This window comes from Nerophis ophidion, linkage group LG26, assembly GCF_033978795.1.
Source record: "Nerophis ophidion isolate RoL-2023_Sa linkage group LG26, RoL_Noph_v1.0, whole genome shotgun sequence".
In the NCBI taxonomy this organism is placed as follows: Eukaryota; Metazoa; Chordata; class Actinopteri; order Syngnathiformes; family Syngnathidae; genus Nerophis; species Nerophis ophidion.
This window is the reverse complement of record NC_084636.1, coordinates 31452656-31475076: the sequence shown is the minus strand read 5'-3', so window position 1 is coordinate 31475076 and position 22421 is coordinate 31452656. Positions and strand designations below refer to the sequence as shown.

Genomic DNA, 22421 nt, shown 5'->3' with positions numbered 1-22421 from the left:
TGCCAAAAACCAACGACTTTCATGTGGTATTAGACCGAAAAGAGAAACTTTTTTTCTCCTCCATTTGAAAACGTGCACGTCTGATTCCTATCATTGCAAGTCATCAGAATCAGGTAATACACCAACTTATATTCTTGTCTTCATGAAAGATAGGAATCTATATGTTAAACATGCATGTATATTCATTAAAACACCTTTAACATGTCAACAAAAACGGCAAAATAAATAAATATAAATTATATACTGTATATATAAATGTGTATATATATATATATATATATATATATTTAATATATATTTAATATATATATGTACACATATATATGATATGTGTGTGTATAAATGATTTGTGTGTGTATGTATATATGAGGTAGATCACCTCCACTTGGTCATTTATTAAGTAATTGATAAACGTTGAAAAACTTATTGGGGTGTTACCATTTAGTGGTCAATTGTACGGAATATGTACTGTACTGTGCAATCTACTAATACATGTTTTAATCAATCAATCAAATCAATGAATTCCTACTGAGGCTATCCATCCATCCATCATCTTCCGTTTATCCGAGGTCGGGTCGCGGGGGCAGCAGCCTAAGCAGGGAAGCCTAGACTTCCCTATCCCCAGCCACTTCGTCTAGCTCTTCTCGGGGGATCCCGAGGCGTTCCCAGGCCAGCCGGGAGACATAGTCTTCCCAACGTGTCCTGGGTCTTCCCCGTGGCCTCCTACCAGCTGGACGTGCCCTAAACACATCCCTAGGGAGGCGTTCGGGTGGCATCCTGATTGGTGCTGTTAAGTTATTGTGGCTCAATGTGCCATTTTTTTCATTTTATTTTAATGTACTATTATTTAATATATAATATTGTTTTAATTTGCTTAAGAGATATTACTGGCTCTGAATTTGTTCATTGCTATTTTTATGTTTTTGTGCATTATTTTTTGCCGTAATCAGGTTACTCATCAGTTACTCTGTACTTGAGTAGTTTTTTCACAACATACTTTTTACTTTTACTCAAGTAAATATTTGGGTGACTACTCCTTACTTTTACTTGAATAATAAATCTCTAAAGTAACTGTACTCTTACTTGAGTACAATTCCTGGCTACTCTACCCACCTCTGGTGTACTATCACCCCCCTGTCACATCACAATGTGACTTATTTGGAGTTTTTCGGTGTTTTCCTGTGAACAGTGTCTTAGCCCTTGTCCTGGGCTCCTATTTTTTAGTGTTTTTTCCTGTTTTTTTGGTACTTTCCTGTTGCAGTTTAATTTCTGCCTTGAGCGCTATTCTCCGCACCTGTTTTGTTTTTGCAATCGAGACTATCTAAGTAGTGCGGACGCTATCGTTCTTTGTGGGGACACTGTTGGTTTTCAGGTCATGTACGGGTGTACTTTGTGGACGCCGTCCTTACTCCACATGCTATAAGTCTTTGCTGTCGTCCAGCATTTTGTGTTTTGTTTACTTTGCAGCCAGTTAAAACTAAGTCACAGCAGCTCAGACGAGGCACCAAGCAGTGTGGGTAGGTTGCGTTTCCACCGAGTGTTTCCAGAACTGCCAGCCTGAAATACGGTTGTCAGGGACTGAAGGAGATTTTTACAACAAAGTTCTAAATCTATCAGATGTATCAGATAGTAGGGTTTTTTTTCTCCTTCACATTCATTTGAATGTGAAGAGGACATTTTCATGCATTTTTTTTGTGTTTCGCTTGATTGTAAAATATGTCGATCGAGAGGGGGTGTGACGTTCATATGTTGTCAATATTCAGTGTTTTATCATTCGTAGTTGATATTGTAAATCCCAAATTCTTTATTTTCATGTACATTCTGGGTGTCTCCTTCAGTAAAAAAATTTAAAATTTAATTCCGTTTTTTAAGGCGGTCCGTCATAATGTTTTTAGCATTCAATCAGACATTATTGTGAGGTTCTGTATTAGTGTTCCTAAAAAAGAGATATAACGGCACCCAGACCCATTTTTTCTCTAAATTTGGCCCCCCCGAGTCAAAATAATTGTCTGGAGTGTCGTGTCGATGCAACAATAAAAAAAGGATCCGGTTGTCGTCTTAACAAACTGTTTTATGTCCAGCATTACAGCTACTCTTAGCGCTAACTGCAAGCCTCAAACACATGAACAAAATGTCGTAACCTGAGCCCATACATAATCACAACATAAAAAGCACAGAACAGCTTCATTTCAGAAAGAGAGGTAAAACTAAAAGAGTGAACAGAAGGAAAAAAATTACAAATACAATTTTAAATACAAATGACTGGTTTTCCCGAAATTCAGAAATACCTAATCTGAATTCAAACCGCTACTACGGCAACATTTTTCAACCGATGCTAAAAAATGCCAATACCATATCATCTCGGACAATTGTGCTGATATCCATCCATCCATCCATCATCTTCCGCTTATTCGAGGTCGGGTCGCGGGGGCAGCAGCCTAAGCAGGGAAGCCCAGACTTCCCTCTCACCAGCCACTTCGTTCAGCTCTTCCCGGGGGATCCCGAGGCGTTCCCAGGCCAGCCGGGAGACATAGTCTTCCCAACGTGTCCTGGGTCTTCCCCATGGCCTCCTGCCGACTGGACGTGCCCTAAACACCTCCCTGGGGAGGCGTTCGGGTGGCATCCTGACCAGATGCCCAAGCCACCTCATCTGGCTCCTCTCGATGTGAAGGAGCAGCGGCTTTACTTTGAGTTCCTCCCGGATGGCAGAACTTCTCACCCTATCTCTAAGGGAGAGCCCCGCCACACGGCGGAGGAAACTCATTTCGGCCGCTTGTACCCGTGATCTTATCCTTTCGGTCATGACCCAAAGCTCATGACCATAGTGGAGGATGGGAACGTAGATCGACCGGTAAATTGAGAGCTTTGCCTTCCGGCTCAGCTCCTTCTTCCCCACAACGGATCGATACAACGTCTGCATTACTGAAGACGCCGGACCGATCCGCCTGTCGATCTCACGATCCACTCTTCCCTCACTCGTGAACAAGACTCCTAGGTACTTGAACTCCTCCACTTGGGGCAGGGTCTCCTCCCCAACCCGGAGATGGCACTCCACCCTTTTCCGGGCGAAAACCATGGACTCGGACTTGGAGGTGCTGATTCTCATTCCGGTCGCTTCACACTCGGCTGCGAACCGATCCAGCGAGAGCTGAAGATCCCGGCCAGATGAAGCCATCAGGACCACATCATCTGCAAAAAGCAGGAACCCAATCCCGCGGCCACCAAACCGGAACCCCTCAATGCCTTGACTGCGCATAGAAATTCTGTCCATAAAAGTTATGAACAGAATCGGTGACAAAGGACAGCCTTGGCGGAGTCCTTTGGAGTCCTGTGCTGATATCAATATTTTAAAAAATTCCCGGTTTTCCTGAAATCCCCAAATTTCTAGGAAATCCCCATTAAAATTAAAGGACATATTCATTGTTATACAATCCCCTAAATTAACCAAATTATTAAGGGTATGCAGTAGTCCAGGCCACCTTTTATCTTTTAACCTTTTTGAACAAGTCGTGCATGCTTTTATTTCAAGTCGCCTGGACTACTGCAATGCACTTTATGCTGGCATTAGCCAAAAAGCTCTCTCCCGGTTGCAGTTAGTCCAGAACGCGGCAGCACGACTTTTAACAGGGGCCAGGAAACGCCAGCATACAACCCCAATTCTTCAGAGTTTGCACTGGCTCCCTGTTCATTTTAGAATTGATTTTAAAACATTGCTGTTTGTTTTTAAATCTTTACATGGACTGGCACCTCAATATATCTCGGACCTTATCCAAATTTACATTCCTGCGCGCGCTCTGAGGTCCGAGAGCCAGTTCCAGCTCGTGGTGCCCAAGACCAGACTTAAGACCAGGGGAGACAGGGCCTTCTCTGTGGTCGGCCCTAAGCTCCGGAACACTCTGCCCCTCCATGTTCAAACTGCTTCCACAGTGGAGTGTTTTAAGTCTCGTCTTAACACCCACTTTTATTCTTTGGCTTTTAACACTACGTGAGTTGTGTGGTCCTCTGTTCTCTGTTGTCTTCTGTGTTTTTTATACACTTTGATTTCTATTTTACTGTTTTAATTGATTTCACCCTTTAAAATAGTTTTTAATCATTTGTTTTATTCAGTCATTGGTGGAGAATAATATTGTTTTTAACATGGCTGTGCAGCACTTTGGAAACGTTATTGTTGTTTAAATGTGCTATATAAATAAAGTGGATTGGATCGGATTGGACTTGAAATAAAAGCATGCACATCTTGTTCAAAAAGGTTAAAAGATAAAAACGGTTTAACCTTTACTAAAAGACGAAGGTGATAAAAACACGATTTTAAAACGCCATTGACTATTTTGTCTAGTTTAAAATCGCTGTCTATAGTGACGCCAAGGCTGGTGACTTTGGGACGCACATCATTTTGCAATGGTCCCAAGTCAGTGAGGGCCGGACCAAAAACTAAAATTTCCGTTTTTCCCTCATTCATTATTAAAAAATTCTGGGCTAACCAAGCCTTGACGTCACATAGACAGTTAAGAAGGGGTGTAAGGGGGCCGTGGCTTTTTGAAATCGGCATATAAATTTGGCAGTCATCTGCATAAAAGTGATAAAACACTCCATGTTTCTTAAAAATATCTCCAAGAGGGAGGAGATAAAGAGCGAACAGGATGGGGCCTAAAATAGATCCCACACTATTCTTCTGATATATCGCACGCAAAACATGTTTTCCCTTTTGCAAAATTCACGATAATTTTCTCCCCATTGACAGTAAATGGGAAATATACAATTGACCGCATATCCCACATTTCTCATCCAATTTGAACCGTTCCAGCATCCACACACTCCAATCACCCTGGACATGCAAGCCACCATGTTTCCTGCTTTTGAAAAGTTCCTGATTACTGTATCTCCGGTGGCACACGAGATACAGTCTGGTGTGCCGTGGGAGTGGTTGAGAAACACCGATCTACATCAACAATATCATTTGTATGAGTGGCTGGACAGGACAGATTTGGGGGAAAAAAACTCGATATTTGATTTTTTCTAATCGATTAAAAATCGTTGCAATTTAGAATTGCGATTAATCTGCCAATGATTTTTTTGACACCCCTAATGTCAGCGTGTTTCGTCTTGACTCATTTCGTTACTTCCTACCTCCCCGCAGGCTTACCGCCTCTCCAAAGGCCGTGTGTGGCCCATGATCATCATCCTCTGCCTTATCGCCGCCATCCTCTCAGCCTTCCTGGACAATGTGACCACCATGATGCTTTTCACACCTGTAACCATCAGGTGTGGGATCTTCTTCATCACCCTTTTTCAGTGCCCTGCTAAAAACAACACAAATATCTTATGGATTGTGTTTGTCGGACCCGCTGTTGTTCTCTCCCAGAGACTATGTGTTCCTCCACTTCACTCCCTGAAATTCCACAGCTTTCTGTAGCCTGCTGCAATTCCTCACTTTGACTGTGTATTTTATGAATTCACTTTTTCCAGGGCACAGATAACAAAAAGTGAGTCTTGTCTTGTCTTGTCTGCTGGCCAGCAGGCGGCACAGCACAGATGCTAATACACCCATGCCTTTTTGGCCCCCATATATATGTTTTGGGGCCGATTTGTCATTACATATTTTTTTTTTTGTATTTCTCCTGCAGCCACTGCGACTTAATCTGTGCTAAAGGGCTTTTCCGTGTGATGATGCAGGTTATGCGAGGTGCTCAATCTGGACCCCAGACATGTCCTGATTGCAGAAGTAATCTTCACCAACATCGGCGGCGCCGCAACAGCTGTCGGCGACCCACCAAATGTGATTATCGTGTCAAATCAGGACCTGCGCAGAGAAGTAAGCACTCTCACTCTGCGCTCTAAAAGCGAGGTGTCAGTTTCACACAGGTACCTGTATCCGTCTTCAGTCTTCACTCATTCCTTTCATTGATTTGCTTGTCTGTTGACCTGGAACAGGCTCTTCTTTCTTTTTTCACAGAGCTCTTTGGTATAATTGAGTTGCAAACATCTGATATTTTAAAAATGTTACACAGTACGCTACATCATTGTCCAGGCTTGAAACCTTGAACTAAGCAACTATTCCAATCTGTTCCCCTAAAATAAATGAATTTTCCATTGAAAAAGTGCAACTGCTAATTGAAATATAAGTAGGGATAAGTGTTGGACGTTTATTGCAAATATAATAATCACAAATATTGAGATTGACAACATAATTAATCAAACGATAATTTATCAATTTAAAAACATGAGTATTTGTTGTACCACCAAAACTTTATAGTTTAAAAATCCTGGATATAAATAAGTAATTAATAAACCACAACAAGTAAAATAATGATAGCAATAATAATAATTAAATAAGACATAGTAATATTAAAAAACAAATTAGTTTTTCCGTTCAGTTATTAATTCCATTTTTTTTTTTACCTTTTAGACTTATTTTATCACCCTAGGGCAGAGGTGCCCATTACGTCGATCGCGATCGACTGGTCGATCTCGGAGGGTGTGTCAGTCGATCTCAAGCCAGGCATTAAAAAATAGACATAAAAATGAGCAATCATCAATCATACCAAGACTTCACTTTCGTCAGTTGTTTGACATTCTCGGCACCCGAGGATCTTGTGAGATGACGCTGGCTGCTGCGAGCTCATATTTAAGAAAAAAGTCACTAACAGGGCGGACGCAGAGAAACACATTTTATTTCTAGAGACTCCGTACCTACTGTCAAAACTCTAAAGACCGACTGCACAGTTCCTGTCTTCACCATAAAAGACCTGTTTCATCCTGCCTGTGCTAACAAAATAAGAGTCTCAGAAAGCTAGCGTGCACAAGCTAGCAAGCTACGGAGTTTGATGCCAATGTATTTCTCCCCCACCCTCAGCGACCGCTTTCTCACTTGCTTGCCCACCCGCACACTCACTGACGTCACTCACCTGCTGCCAGACATTAAAGGGCCACACACATATGCTACTCTCATAACAAAGTGTTTAAAAACGAGTATGCAAGTTGGACAAATGAGATGCCAAATCCAACCACTTTCATGTGGTATTGGACAGAAAGGAGGACTTTTTTTTTCCTCCATTTGAAAATGCGGACGTTATCAGCACCACTGTCTAATTCCAATCAATGCAAGTCATCAGAATCAGGTAATACACCAACTTATATTCTTGTCTTCATGAAAGAAAGGAATCTATGTGTGTTAAACATGCTTGTATTATCATTAAACACCATTAACTTGTTAACAAAAATGTCTCTTTCATAAATAAATAAATATAAATTATAAATAGGAATGAGGTGGATCTCCTCGACTTGGTCAATTGAAAAGTAGCTCGCCTGCAGAAAAAGTGTGAGCACCCCTGCCGTAGACTATGTGCTTTTTGTAAAATAAAATGTAATCTAATTTAATAATAGCACGGTGTGCAACATCCAGTCTGACTCTGCTGACAAAATAAAGGTTTTGAAAAAAGTAACTTGCACAAGCATATTGAACCTAAAGCACTTATTGATACATTTACACAATTACGGTTTGACTGAAAACACGGGTCAAAATTGTCCAAAGATGTATTGCAACAATAAATGGATTTTTGCATTTATTTAACAAACATTTCATTACATTTTACAAACCCCGTTTCAATATGAGTTGGGAAATTGTGTTAAATGTTTCCAAAACGTTTATTGAATGTTGTTAAAAGAAAAGGTGATGTAACACAGTGGTGAACATGCCCTTTCCCAACTACTTTGGCACGTGATGCAGCCATGAAATTCTAAGTTAATTATTATTTGCAAAAAAAATAAATCAAGTTTATGAGTTTGAACATCAAATATATTGTCTTTGCAGTACATTCAACTGAATATGGGTTGAAAACGATTTGCCAATCATTGTATTCCGTTTATATTTACATCTAACACAATTTCCCAACTCATATGGAAACAGGGTTTGTAAAATGTAATGAAATGTTTGTTAAATAAATGCAAAAATCCATTTATTGTTGCAATACATCTTTGGACAATTTTGACCCGTGTTTTCAGTCAAACCGTAATTGTGTAAATGTATCAATAAGTGCTTTAGGTTCAATATGCTTGTGCAAGTTACTTTTTTCAAAACCTTTATTTTGTCAGCAGAGTCAGACTGGATGTTGCACACCGTGCTATTATTGTGAAAGGGGAGGAAGTGTGCTGTGATTTTTGTCTCAGCCTGACGAGTAAGAGGCTGTTAACAAAAAAAAATAAGAGAGCGACTCGTGTTGCGACCGCTGTTTGTACATTATTGTTACAATGATGGCTTTCACAACAACACAAGCAGATGAGATGTGTTGTGTGTGTATGATTGTTTGTACATTGATGTTACTTCATGATGTCGTTCACAACAACACAACAGATGAGATGTGTTGTGTGTGTATGATTGTTTGTTCATTGATGTTACATCTATGATGTCGTTCACAACAACATAACAGATGAGATGTGTTGTGGGTGTATTGGTTTATCTCACTAGCTTTAGCTTTGTAGTTTAGTCGCTTTTTCAACATTGTTTATCAAGATGGGGCGGCTCAGAGTGTCAGGGATAAATGAGTTATTTTTCCAAAGAAATGTTTCTTCATCTCACAATGACAATATTTCACTCACATTAATGTCAATTTCCCTAATATTATTTGCGTTTATCAGCGGGTTCTGTTTCATTGGACAATTATGTGACTCCATCCAGGGTTACATGAACATGGAAGTCATGCTTTAGCCATATTTGCCAACCTTGAGACATATATATATATATCTATATATATATATATATATATATATATATATATATACATATATATATATATATATGTATATATATATATATATGTATATATATATATATATATGTATATATATATATATATATGTATATATATGTATATATATATATATATGTATATATATATATATATATGTATATATATATATATATATGTATATATATATATATATGTATATATATATATATATGTATATATATATATATATATGTATATATATATATATATATATGTATATATATATATATGTATATATATATATATATATATATATATATATATATATATATGTATATATATATATATATATATATATATATATATATATATGTATGTATGTATAATGTATATATATATATATATATATATATATATGTATGTGTATTTATATAAAATAAAATAGTATCAATCTCCCAGACATTCCCAAAACATTTGGAGAGATAACGAGTAAGCCAGTTACGTGATCCGTGACGTACAGGAGGAACCGCAGATCCCTTCTCCATCAACAACAATGCTAAATCATGCAGACTTTGTGAGAGCCAACAACAATGACTTTGGGACAAACTATGATCCAGCACTTACTATTTTTGAGCCCGAACACAAAGAGGATGAGCAATATGTTTTAAAGCCGACTGCTAAACTGTTTGATTGATGGAGACTTTTATTAGTAGATTGCACAGTACAATTGACAACTAAATGGTAATACCCAAATAAGTTTTTCATTTTTTTTAAGTCGGGGTCCACGTTAATCAATTCATTGGAACGATTCACAAATGTAGCTTTATTATGACACTACAGCATTGCTAGGTGCTAAACATAAAGACTAACCATAGTAAACAATAATGAAACAAACTGTAATATTTCCACTCTGCCGACCGACGGCACGCTCACATAATTCCTTTTAAATGAAGAATCAAAGGTTAAAAATAAGTTGCCGCAACTAAATTCTTTTTGCAATGACTACATTTGTCAACTAGTATCTGAGAGATGCATGAATTATAATCTAGAATGTACTTTTTGCACGTTTGAGACCAAGCAGAAGCAGTGTGTTGAAAATAGCAGCGTAAGCTAGCAATAATTCACTGCTATCAATGCGCCGCTAAATTAGTTTGTCTGCGTTGGTGCTTGTTATAACAACAGGGTTTTATGGCCGCAATATCAGAACCTTTGTTTGTTGACTCAATTTTCATTTATTTACAATTTAGAATGCATGAAAAAAAAAAAACATGGGTTCTTGACTTACATAAGAATTGTGAATGATAAACAGCACACTTCATTCCTATTTTTGCGTATTTCCAGTATGAACGATCCGATAACATGGTCCAAAAGTGTTAATACCATGACATAGACTCTACAAAAATTGCAGAAGATAATTGGAGAGGAATATTCAAAATTGCAGACATAAGTTTCGGCATTTTGTGATGTTTTGACTGTATTTTCACATCCTTTGCAGATTGTAAATACATTTGGATATAGTTTAATGGATACAATGAAACACAATTAAGCATATGAACTTGTTTTTCCACTCTACTGCTACTTCAAGCACTCGGCTAGCAAATGCTAAAAAATGCGCTAGCTCGATGCCAATTTACATTGAAAATGCCATATACATGCTATTGATTAGCATTAGCGATTTTACGTGGCAAATTTACAAAACAAAATGAACATTTAATACCACATGTGGGGCAATGCTGTATTGATTGAAACTTTTATTAGTAGATTGCACATTTAGACTGTTGGCGTGATGCCAGGCTGCAGGAAAGTAGGCAAAGTGCAAGCCGGAGGTCGAGTTATTAAATACCAAGCAAAAGAAAAGTAACACAAGTACTGCAGTTACTTAGAAAACACAAAGCACATTGGTATAGAGAAGATAATGAACCAGCACTGAAGGAGGGAACAATGTCGAACTAAATAGAACTAATCAACAATGTGGAACAGGGCTCAGAAAGTAAAGATGCGGCAAAACACAAAGACCAAACAGGAAATACTACCAAAACAAGAGCACAAGGACAGGAAATGATACCAAACACTGGAAATTAAAAATAAAAAAAAAGTCTAAAATGCCATGTGGGATCTTAACAATACACAAACAAGTACCAAACGTGTACATTTGAGTATCGTTATCAATTCCCAGGTACCATTCAGTTCAGATGTGACAGGTACGCATCCCTTAATACAACAGTTATGTTTTACCTGTTTGTAACTATGGAGGATTCCCTCTTGTGGTAAATGGGTTGTACTTGTATAGCGCTTTTCTACCCCTTTTTAAGGAGCCCAAAGCGCTTTGACAGTATTACCACATTCGCCCATTCACACACACATTCACACACTGACGGTGTGTGAATGTGGTGGGTTCTCCTGGCCGACAGATCTTCGTTTGAATCAAGTCTTTTATTTTTCTTAAACACCCGGGGGTGGCTTGCTTTGCAGCAATATGTGTTCGTCTCTCGGCGTATGTCTCTCTCTGGCTCCAACTCGAACGTCTCTCGTTCCGGCTGCTGCTAATAAGGGCTACAGGTGATTAGATAACAAGCCACAGCTGGGCAATCTACTCACCTGCCTCTGACTTCGAGGCTGGTCCTTACACACCCCGCGCTCCGCGGCAGGCCCGCAGACCACGCCCCTCTCCACAGTAACATTAAACATTACCAATATTTAAGGTTTCAAAAGGGCAGGTGTACATACAGGTGTTATCGTGTATGTCACTCATATAACAATAATATGTCACCACAATCTCTCAAGGAGTTATGCAAACCTTTTTTAGGCTGAGATGTACACTTGATCAATAGACTGTGGTGGTGAAAAAAAATCAATTTGTGCACTTTAAATATGCATAAATCTATATAATTAAAGATGTGGCAACAAAACTGTCAGGTTCAAACACTGATGACATCTATTAAACAAGACGAGAAGCAAGGAAATAAACAGAGGCAGAATTCAATTTGGCTCAATTGAGGAGAGACGCCGGGACACTGTACTCTTGTACAGTCTCCAGCACGCCTCCTCCTTTATTTGACTTTCCCTGACCACATGACCACAGCTGCTTCCAAAAGGGAAGTGGTTCGTAAACAGTGTTGCCTTTGGTTACAGAACAGTTCAAAAGAAAAGGTCGTAAAACAGTTCAAAGAGAGGTTCATAAAGCGGTTCAAAAAGAGGTTGCCGGGAGGGGAGTCTGGTCCTGCTTCCTCTTCGCTTTTGTAGTCCTTGGGTAGGACAATATCTTTCTGTTTAATTACAATACATGAAAGAAACTGAACACCTTCATTTTGCTCCCCCGCCCTACACAGTGGAGTTTAATGAGCCTTACCCTTGGTAGGTTCAAAGACAGCTTTTGCTTCTCACCGGGCACTCAATGAAATTAAACAATGGATGTCCGCTAACTTTTTGCAACTCAACGCCAAAAAAACCGGAAATGCTGATTATCGATCCTGCTAGACACCGACCTCTATTTAATGATACAACTCTAACATTTGACAACCAAACAATTATACAAGGCGACACGGTAAAGAATCTGGGTGTTATCTTCGACCCAACTCTCTCCTTTGAGTCACACATTAAAAGCGTTTCTAAAACGGCCTTCTTTCATCTCCGTAATATCGCTAAAATTCGCTCCATTCTGTCCACTAAAGACGCTGAGATCATTATCCATGCGTTTGTTACGTCTTGCCTCGACTACTGTAACGTGTTATTTTCGCGTCTCCCCATGTCTAGCATTAAAAGATTACAGTTGGGACAAAATGCGGCTGCTAGACTTTTGACAAGAACAAGAAAGTTTGATCACATTACGCCTGTACTGGCTCACCTGCACTGGCTTCCTGTGCACTTAAGATGTGACTTTAAGGTTTTACTACTTACGTATAAAATACTACACGGTCTAGCTCCATCCTATCTTGCCGATTGTATTGTACCATATGTCCCGGCAAGAAATCTGCGTTCAAAGGACTCCGGCTTATTAGTGATTCCCAAAGCCCAAAAAAAGTCTGCGGGCTATAGAGCGTTTTCATTTCGGGCTCCAGTACTCTGGAATGCCCTCCCGGTAACAGTTCGAGATGCCACCTCAGTAGAAGCATTTAAGTCTCACCTTAAAACTCATTTGTATACTCTAGCCTTTAAATAGACTCCCTTTTTAGACCAGTTGATCTGCCGTTTCTTTTCTTTTTCTCCTACGTCCCACTCTCCCTTGTGGAGGGGGTCCGGTCCGATCCGGTGGCCATGTACTGCTTGCCTGGGGACATTTCTGCGCTGCTGATCCGCCTCCGCTTGGGATGGTTTCCTGCTGGCTCCGCTGTGAATGGGACTCTCGCTGCTGTGTTGGATCCGCTTTGGACTGGACTCTTGCGACTGTGTTGGATCCATTATGGATTGAACTTTCACAGTATCATGTTAGACCCGCTCGACATCCATTGCTTTCCTCCTCTCCAAGGTTCTCATAGTCATCATTGTCACCGACGTCCCACTGGGTGTGAGTTTTCCTTGCCCTTATGTGGGCCTACCGAGGATGTCGTAGTGGTTTGTGCAGCCCTTTGAGACACTAGTGATTTAGGGCTATATAAGTAAACATTGATTGATTGATTGAATGTAACACAAAGGTTTTGTGATAACTTGGTAACAATTATTCTAACAAAAACTTTTTCCCATGCAAGGTCCACCAATAAATTTGGGTGTCTACTCCTTCTGGTTGATCCACTTCTGTTTACCAGCTGGCTGTGTTCTTGCAGACACACTCCAAATCTCGCAGGACTTGACGTTAGAGTGCATGCTGTTGCCATCAACACGTTGTCCTAATAGTTTTGTACTTCCAGGCTACGAAACATTTGTTTTAATCAAATGGCCTTTAGAAAATGGACGGAATGGTCCACTGGGGTCGAGAAGAGACTTTCAAGAAAAGGCCATGCTTCTCTCTTCCACTTTTCGGGAGGCGTCACCAAACGGCACCTCGCCCACCGAGCAGCTTGGCTTGGCATCTGCTCGCCGCGGCTGACATTTTGGCCTTTTGCGCTGCTCTGTTGATTCCAGCGATCCGAGCACCCGCGGCCCCCGCCGTTCCGTTTGTCTTGGCGGCGCCCCCCCCCCCCTGCTGACAGAAGCTCGGGGACCCTCGTTCGGTCATTGCCGGCCCCTGATAAGGACAGCTTGTGTGTGCATGCATGGTTCGCTCGCTTGTTTGTTTGCTCGTTTGTGTCATGGGGATATTTTGGGGTGGTATCCAGAGATAGAAGCGGCGGCCCAGATGTGGTGTGCGCGTGTGTGCGCGCTCTTTAGGCCACTCGGCTACGCCCGGGTGTCCTTGTGTTTAGATTTGAAACAAGAGCAAATTAGCATGCTGAATTCAAAACCCGCATCCACACACCAAGGTCAGTTCACAGCAAACACAACGAACATCCAGCTGCTTCCCTTTCAGCATGGAATTAATATACATTTCCAGACACCTCTTGACATGCCACTTTATAAATGTCCTCATTATTGGGATACATTTCACGTATGCACTTTGGAATTGTTCCTATTCCATAAAGAAATGTCCAGATAAAGCTAAGGTCTGGGAATTTTGCCCATTGTTCACAGTCATTATGAGAAACAAGAACACACATAATGTAGTAACAGACACCTTCATAACAATATGTAATATGTACAATATACACACAGCAACTATATATATATATGTATATATATATATATATATATATATATATATATATATATATATATATATATATATATATATATATACTGTAGTAACATCCATCTTAATAACTATATGTAATGTGTACAATGTACACGCTGCTGTACACACTGCAAGTATAAATATAATGTAGTAACATACACCTTCATATCTATATGTAATATGTACGATATACACACTGCGAGTATATGTATAATGTAGTAACAGACACCTTCATAACAATATGTAATATATACAATATACACACTGCGAGTATATACATATATGTATATGTATAAATATATATATATATATATATATATGCAGTATATATAATATATATATATATATACATATATATATGTAAATATAATATAGTAACATACACCTTCATAACTATATGTAATATTTACAATATACACACTGCGAGTATACAGTATATATATATATATATATATATATATATATGTATATATATCTATCCATCCATCCATCCATTTTCTACCGCTTATTCCCTTTCGGGGTCGCTGGCGCCTATCTCAGCTACAATCGGGCGGAAGGCAGGGTACACCCTGGACAAGTCGCCACCTCATCGCAGGGCCAACACAGATAGACAGACAACATTCACACTCACATTCACACACTAGGGCCAATTTAGTGTTGCCAATCAACCTATCCCCAGGTGCATGTCTTTGGAAGTGGGAGGAAGCCGGAGTACCCGGAGGGAACCCACGCAGTCACGGGGAGAACATGCAAACTCCACACAGAAAGATCCCGAGCCTGGATTTGAACCCAGGACTGCAGGACCTTCGTATTGTGAGGCAGACGCACTAACCCCTCTGCCACCGTGAAGCCCACGACACGCAGTCATGAACGCTAAAAAAAAAAAAGACAAAAAAATGGGGAATCTGTACTTTTCAATCAAAAATTGAGCTGTTTGGCCACATTACACACCAATATGTTTGGAGGGGGAAAGGTGAGGGCTTTAATTCCAGGAACACCATATCTACCGTCAAGCATGGTGGTGGTAGTAGTATTATGCTCTGGGCTTGTTTTGCTACCAATGGAACTGATGCTTTACAGAGAGTAAATAGGACAATGAAAAAGGACAACCTAAAATCATCAACCCGGAGGTTGGATCTTGGGCGCAGTTTGGTGTTCCAACAGGACAATGACCCCAAACACATGTCAAAAGTGGTAAAGGAATGGCTAAATCAGGCTAGAATTACGGTTTTAGAATAGCCTTCCCAAAGTCCTGACTTAAACGTGTGGGCAATGATGAAGAAACAAGTCCATGTCAGAAAAACAACACATTTAGCTGAACTGCACCAATTTTGTCAAGAGGAGGGGTCAAACATTCAACCAGAAGCTTGTGGATGGCTATAAAAAGCGCCTTATTGCAGTGAAACTTGCCAAGGGACATGTAAGCAAATATGAACATTGCTGTATGTATACTTTTGACCCAGCAGATTTGGTCACATTTTCAGTAGAACCATAATAAATTCATAAAGGCGCAGTGGGAGCGTGGCCATGCGCAACCCGAGGGTCCCTGGTTCAATCCCCACCTAGTACCAACCTCGTCACGTCCGTTGTGTCCTGAGCAAGACACTTCACCCTTTCTCCTGATGGGTGCTGGTTAGCGCCTTGCATGGCAGCTCCCTCCATCAGTGTGTGAATGTGTGTGTGAATGTGGAAGTAGTGTCAAAGCGCTTTGAGTACCTTGAAGGTAGAAAAGCGCTATACAACTACAACCCATTTATCATTTATCATTTATAAAAGAACCAAACTTCATGAATGTTTTTTGTGACCAACAAGTATGTGCTCCAATCACTCTATCACAAAAAAAAATAGTTGTAGAAAGTATTGGAAACACAAGACAGCTGTGAGACTATGATTTTTACAAGTGTATGTAAACTTTTGACCACAACTGTATATGATGATAGTTTCCATATAGAGGCAACTTCTTTTTACACTCTACCTGTACTTTAACAAACCTTAGCTTTCTCTGGACATTTCTTTATTAAAATAGGAACCTTCCTAAACATTCCTCTCCCCCGGAAAAGGGTGGAGTGCCATCTCCGGGTTGGGGAGGAGACCCTGCCCCAAGTGGAGGAGTTCAAGTACCTAGGAGTCTTGTTCACGAGTGAGGGAAGAGTGGATCGTGAGATCGACAGGCGGATCGGTGCGGCGTCTTCAGTAATGCGGACGTTGTATCGATCCGTTGTGGTGAAGAAGGAGCTGAGCCGGAAGGCAAAGCTCTCAATTTACCGGTCGATCTACGTTCCCATCCTCACCTATGGTCATGAGCTTTGGGTCATGACCAAAAGGATAAGATCACGGGTACAAGCGGCCCAAATGAGTTTCCAGGTCTCTCCCTTAGAGATAGAGTGAGAAGCTCTGCCATCCGGGAGGAACTCAAAGTAAAGCCGCTGCTCCTCCACATCGAGAGGAGCCAGATGAGGTGGTTCGGGCATCTGGTCAGGATGCCACCCGAACGCCTCCCTAGTGAGGTGTTTAGGGCACGTCCAACCGGTAGGAGGCCACGGGGAAGACCCAGGACACGTTGGGAAGACTATGTCTCCCGGCTGGCCTGGGAACGCCTCGGGATCCCCCGGGAAGAGCTAGACGAAGTGGCTGGGGAGAGGGAAGTCTGGGCTTCCCTGCTTAGGCTGTTGCCCCCGCGACCCGACCTCGGATAAGCGGAAGATGATGGATGGATGGATGGACATTCCTAAACATTCCTCTCGCCCGGAAAAGGGTGGAGTGCCATCTCCGGGTTGGGGAGGAGACCCTACCCCAAGTGGAGGAGTTCAAGTACCTAGGAGTCTTGTTCACGAGTGGGGGAAGAGTGGATCGTAAGATCGACAGGCGGATTGGTGCGGCGTCTTCAGTAATGTGGACGTTTTATCGATCTGTTGTGGTGAAGAAGGAGCTGAGCCGGAAGGCAAAGCTCTCAATTTACCGGTCGATCTACGTTCCCATCCTCACCTATGGTCATAAGCTTTGGGTCAGGACCGAAAGGATAAGATCACGGGTACAAGCGGCCGAAATGAGTGTGGCGGGGCGCTCCCTTAGTGTGGCGGGGCGCTCCCTTAGTGTGGCGGGGCGCTCCCTTAGAGATAGGGTGAGAAGCTCTGCCATCCGGGAGGAACTTAAAGTAAAGCCGCTGCTCCTCCACATGGAGAGGAGCCAGATGAGGTGGTTCGGGTATCTGGTCAGGATGCCACCCGAACGCCTCCCTAGGGAGGTGTTTAGGGCACGACCAGCCGGTAGGAGGCCACGGGGAAGACCCAGGACACGTTGGGAAGACTATGTCTCCCGGCTGGCCTGGGAATGCCTCGGGATCCCCCGGGAAGAGCTAGACGAAGTGGCTGGGGAGAGGGAAGTCTGGGCTTCCCTGCTTAGGCTGCTTCCCCCGCGACCCGACCTCGGATAAGCGGAAGATGATGGATGGATGGATGGCTGGACATTCCTAAACAGTTAATTTTGTGATTGATGCTGTATTACTGCATTCCCCAATATTTAACTGAAACATTCCTGTTTACAAGTGTATATTTACACAAATATCTTGAATTTTGATACTTTTTAGAAGTACGCTAACTGTTCTTGTCATCATGTGAACACACACACAAACTGTCCCATTTTGTGTCTCACAGGGGATTGACTTTGCCAGCTTCACCGGTTACATGTTCCTGGGGATAATCCTGGTCCTCTTCTGCTCCTTCCCCATCCTGCGGATGCTCTACTGGAACAAGAAGCTGTACAACAAAGAGTCCATTGAGATAGTCGGTGAGTTGGGAGTCTCGCTGTCTTTGGCATCGGATGAAGTCTGTTTTTGTGCGGCGTGAGTGGAGTACGCCTGTTCGGCAGCTACGTCCAACAGTGCGAGAGTGTTTTCTCTTCATAACACACAGTCGCCCCTCTGAGAGGAACCTCAACACGGAATCATTGAAACAGAGCTTTCCTCTGTTTGAGAAGCAAAACTGATGGTTGGCGTCACACCGGGCCACAGTCTGATCGAAAAAAGTCACTGTTGAGAACTGCATCTGTCGCTCGATGCTCCCCCCCAATGGACTATCTATAAATCTTTGTGGTTTGACCGGCACTGAGCCACCCGCCATTATCTGGTACAGTCGTGGTCAAAAGTTTGCGTACACTTGCAAAGAACATAATGTCATGGCTGTCTTGAGTTTCCAATCATTTCTACATCTCATATTTTTTTTGGTATAGAGTGATTGGAGCACATACTTCGTTATCACAAAAAACATTCATGAAGTTTGGTTCTTTCATGAATTTAAACTAACTATTTGGAAATAAGAGAAATGATATAGATGTAAAATTATTTATAGACAATGTTAGTATAGAAAGAGTAAACAAAATCCAATTTTTGGGTGTGATCTTGGACCACAGGATCTGCTGGAAGTCACACATGACATACATCAAAGGGAAGTTGGCGAGAAGTATTGCTGTCCTGAGTAAAACAAGGCACATTCTTCATCAAAAAACATTACACACTCTTTATTGTACACTTGTTTTACCATATTTGAGTTACTGTCTAGAAGTTTGGGGAAATACATACAGGACGAACATCCAACCACTATTCATAATGCAAAAAAGGGCCACCATACTGATACATAACACAGGACCCCGAGAACACACTAATGGATTATTTATAAAAACATTTGATTTAAAACTACCAGATCTCATCCAACTCAAGACTGCCCAAATGATTTATAAAGCAAGTCAAGATTTACTTCCAACAGGGTTACAGAGAAGATTTTTACAAAGAGAAGGGAATTATAATTTAAGAGGAGAACTACTTTTTAAGATCCAATATTGTAGAACAACGCAGAAACGAATGAGTATAACAATAGCAGGGGTTAAAATATGGAACTGTTTAAAGGATGAAATAAAACGCAGCACCAACATAAACCAGTTTAAAAAGCTTTTTAAATCATTTATCATTAGTAAATATAAGAAAGAAGAGCAAACATTGTTTTAGAAAGACAATAATATATATGTATATAAATACAATTCGACCGTGTCCCTTGGGAAGTCCTGTGGGGAGTGCTCAGAGAGTATGGGGTATCGGACTGTCTTATTGTGGCGGTCCGCTCCCTGTATGATCAGTGCCAGAGCTTGGTCCGCATTGCCGGCAGTAAGTCGAACACATTTCCAGTGAGGGTTGGACTCCGCCAAGACTGTCCTTTGTCACCGATTCTGTTCATAACTTTTATGGACAGAATTTCTAGGCGCAGTCAAGGCGTTGAGGGGTTCCGGTTTGGTGACCGCAGGATTAGGTCTCTGCTTTTTGCAGATGATGTGGTCCTGATGGCTTCATCTGACCGGGATCTTCAGCTCTCACTGGATCGGTTCGCAGCCGAGTGTGAAGCGACCGGAATGAGAATCAGCACCTCCAAATCCGAGTCCATGGTTCTCGCCCGGAAAAGGGTGGAATGCCATCTCCGGGTTGGGAAGGAGACCCTACCCCAAGTGGAGGAGTTCAAGTACCTAAGAGTCTTGTTCACGAGTGGGGGAAGAGTGGATCGTGAGATCGACAGGCGGATCGGTGTGGCGTCTTCAGTAATGCGGACGTTGTATCGATCCGTTGTGGTGAAGAAGGAGCTGAGCCGGAAGGCAAAGCTCTCAATTTACCGGTCGATCTACGTTCCCATCCTCACCTATGGTCATGAGCTTTGGGTCATGACCGAAAGCATAAGATCACGGGTACAAGCGGCCCAAATGAGTTTCCAGGTCTCTCCCTTAGAGATAGGGTGAGAAGCTCTGCCATCCGGGAGGAACTCAAAGTAAAGCCGCTGCTCCTTCACATCGAGAGGAGCCAGATGAGGTGGTTCGGGCATCTGGTCAGGATGCCACCCGAACGCCTCCCTAGGGAGGTGTTTAGGGCACATCCAACCGGTAGGAGGTCACGGGGAAGACCCAGGACACGTTGGGAAGACTATGTCTCCCGGCTGGCCTGGGAACGCTTCGGGATCCCCCGGGAAGAGCTAGACGAAGTGGCTGGGGAGAGGGAAGTCTGGGTTTCCCTGCTTAGGCTGTTGCCCCCGCGACCCGACCTCGGATAAGCGGAAGAAGATGGATGGATGGATGGATGGATAAATACAATGGATGGATGGATAAATACAATTTATGATTTCATAATTATACATATAGGTTATATTAAAATGTATATATTACCACTTTATATTGAATTTAAATAAGTTGTGTATATATATATATATATATATATATATATATATATATATATATATATATATATAAGTGTACAAATGTATCTGTTTGATTTAAATGTTAAACTGTGTATATGAGACGTGTGCTACATATATGTTGCTTATATATTGTTTAAAAAAAAAAAGTAATATAAGTGAAGCATGTTTTGGATTTTATATATTTTGAACCTTGTTCTTGTTGTGATGGGGTAGGTTTATATAAGCGTTGCTTCAACCTACACCCTTTCGGCTCAATCATTGCTCAAATGAGTGTTTTTTTTTTTTTTCTTTTCTTGTTTTTGTTCTTTGTTTTATGTGAAGATTGCCGAAATAAAATACATTGATTGATTGATATTATGGATCTACTGAACATATGAGCAATTCTGCTGGGTCAAAGGTATAAATGCGTTCATGATCCGAGGTCCGGATATTGTTTTTGTATTTTCTGTTAGTTTCGGATTACTTTAGTTCCTGTTTGTGACACCTGAGTTTGGTTTAGTTGCCACTCGCCTCTGGTGTTCGGGATGCTCACCTGTCTCTAATCAGAGGCATTATTTAAGCCTGTCTCTACCAGTCACTCGGCCTGGTGTCATTGTTCGCTTCCTTTCCGTGTCCAAGTACGTTTTGTTTGTTCATGCCACAGGCCGTGAGTGTTCCATGTCCGTAGTCCATGCTAAGTGTTAGCTTCTACAATTTTTGTCTTTTTAGCTTCTCGTGCGAATGGCACGCTTTCCTTTTTGTTGTTTGCCTGTTATTTTTATTTTGGGGCGGTACAGCTCGGTTGGGAGAGTGGCCGTGCCGGCAACTTGAGGGCTCCAGGTTCGATCCCTGCTTCCGCCATCCTAGTCACTGCCGTTTTGTCCTCGGGCAAGACACTTTACCCACCTGCTTCCAGTGCCATCCACACTGGTTTAAATGTAGATATTGGGTTAAATTAGATATTGGGTTTCACTATGTAAAGTGCTTTGAGTCACTAGAGAAAAAGCGCTATATAAATATACTTCACTTCACCTCACTTATTTTGTATGATTTTTGATAAATAAATCATCTCCTACCTCACGCTGTCGTCCGGAGTTGTCCGTTCTGCATTCCTGGGAGAATGACCCCGCAAAAAGATGCGACCCCGTCGTGACACATACAGCAATGTTGATATTTGCTTACATGTCCCTTGGCAAGTTTCACTGCAATAAGGCGCTTTTGGTAGCCATCCACAAGCTTCTGGTTGAATTTTTGACCACTCCTCTTGACAAAATTGGTGCAGTTCAGCTAAATTTGTTGGTTTTCTGACATGGACTTGTTTCTTCAGCATTGCCCGTGTTAAGTCAGTACTTTGGGAAGGCCATTCTAAAACCGCAATTCTAGCCTGATTTAGCCATTCCTTTACCACTTTTGGCGTGTGTTTGGGGTCATTTTCCTATCGGAACCAACTGCGCCCAAGACCTAAAGTTAAAGTTAAAGTACCAATGATTGTCACATACACACACTAGGTGTGGTGAAATTATTCTCTGCATTTGACTCATCACCCTTGATCACCGCCTGGGAGGTGAGGGGGGCAGTGAGATGCAGCGGTGGCCACATTTTTGGTGATTTAACCCCCCGAATTCAATCCTTGATGCTGAGTGCCAAGCAGGGAGGTATTGGGTCCCATTTTTATAGTCTTTGGTATGACTCGGCCAGGGTTTGAACTCACAACCTACCGATCTTAGAACGGACACTCTAACCACCAGGCCACTGAGGGACTTTGTTGTCTGGTGCAACACGAAC

At 41.6% G+C, this 22421-nt stretch overlaps 1 protein-coding gene across 1 annotated transcript in view; it reads left to right on the top strand.

The window, feature by feature from the left end:
- Positions 1 to 22421, top strand: part of oca2 (oculocutaneous albinism II) — a 145281-nt gene that overhangs the window by 72676 nt on the left and 50184 nt on the right. The window contains exons 13-15 of the mRNA XM_061888337.1: positions 5138 to 5262; positions 5674 to 5812; positions 18084 to 18216. Of these exons, the coding sequence (XP_061744321.1) occupies positions 5138 to 5262; positions 5674 to 5812; positions 18084 to 18216 (397 nt within the window). The remainder of the gene's footprint in view (positions 1 to 5137; positions 5263 to 5673; positions 5813 to 18083; positions 18217 to 22421) is intronic.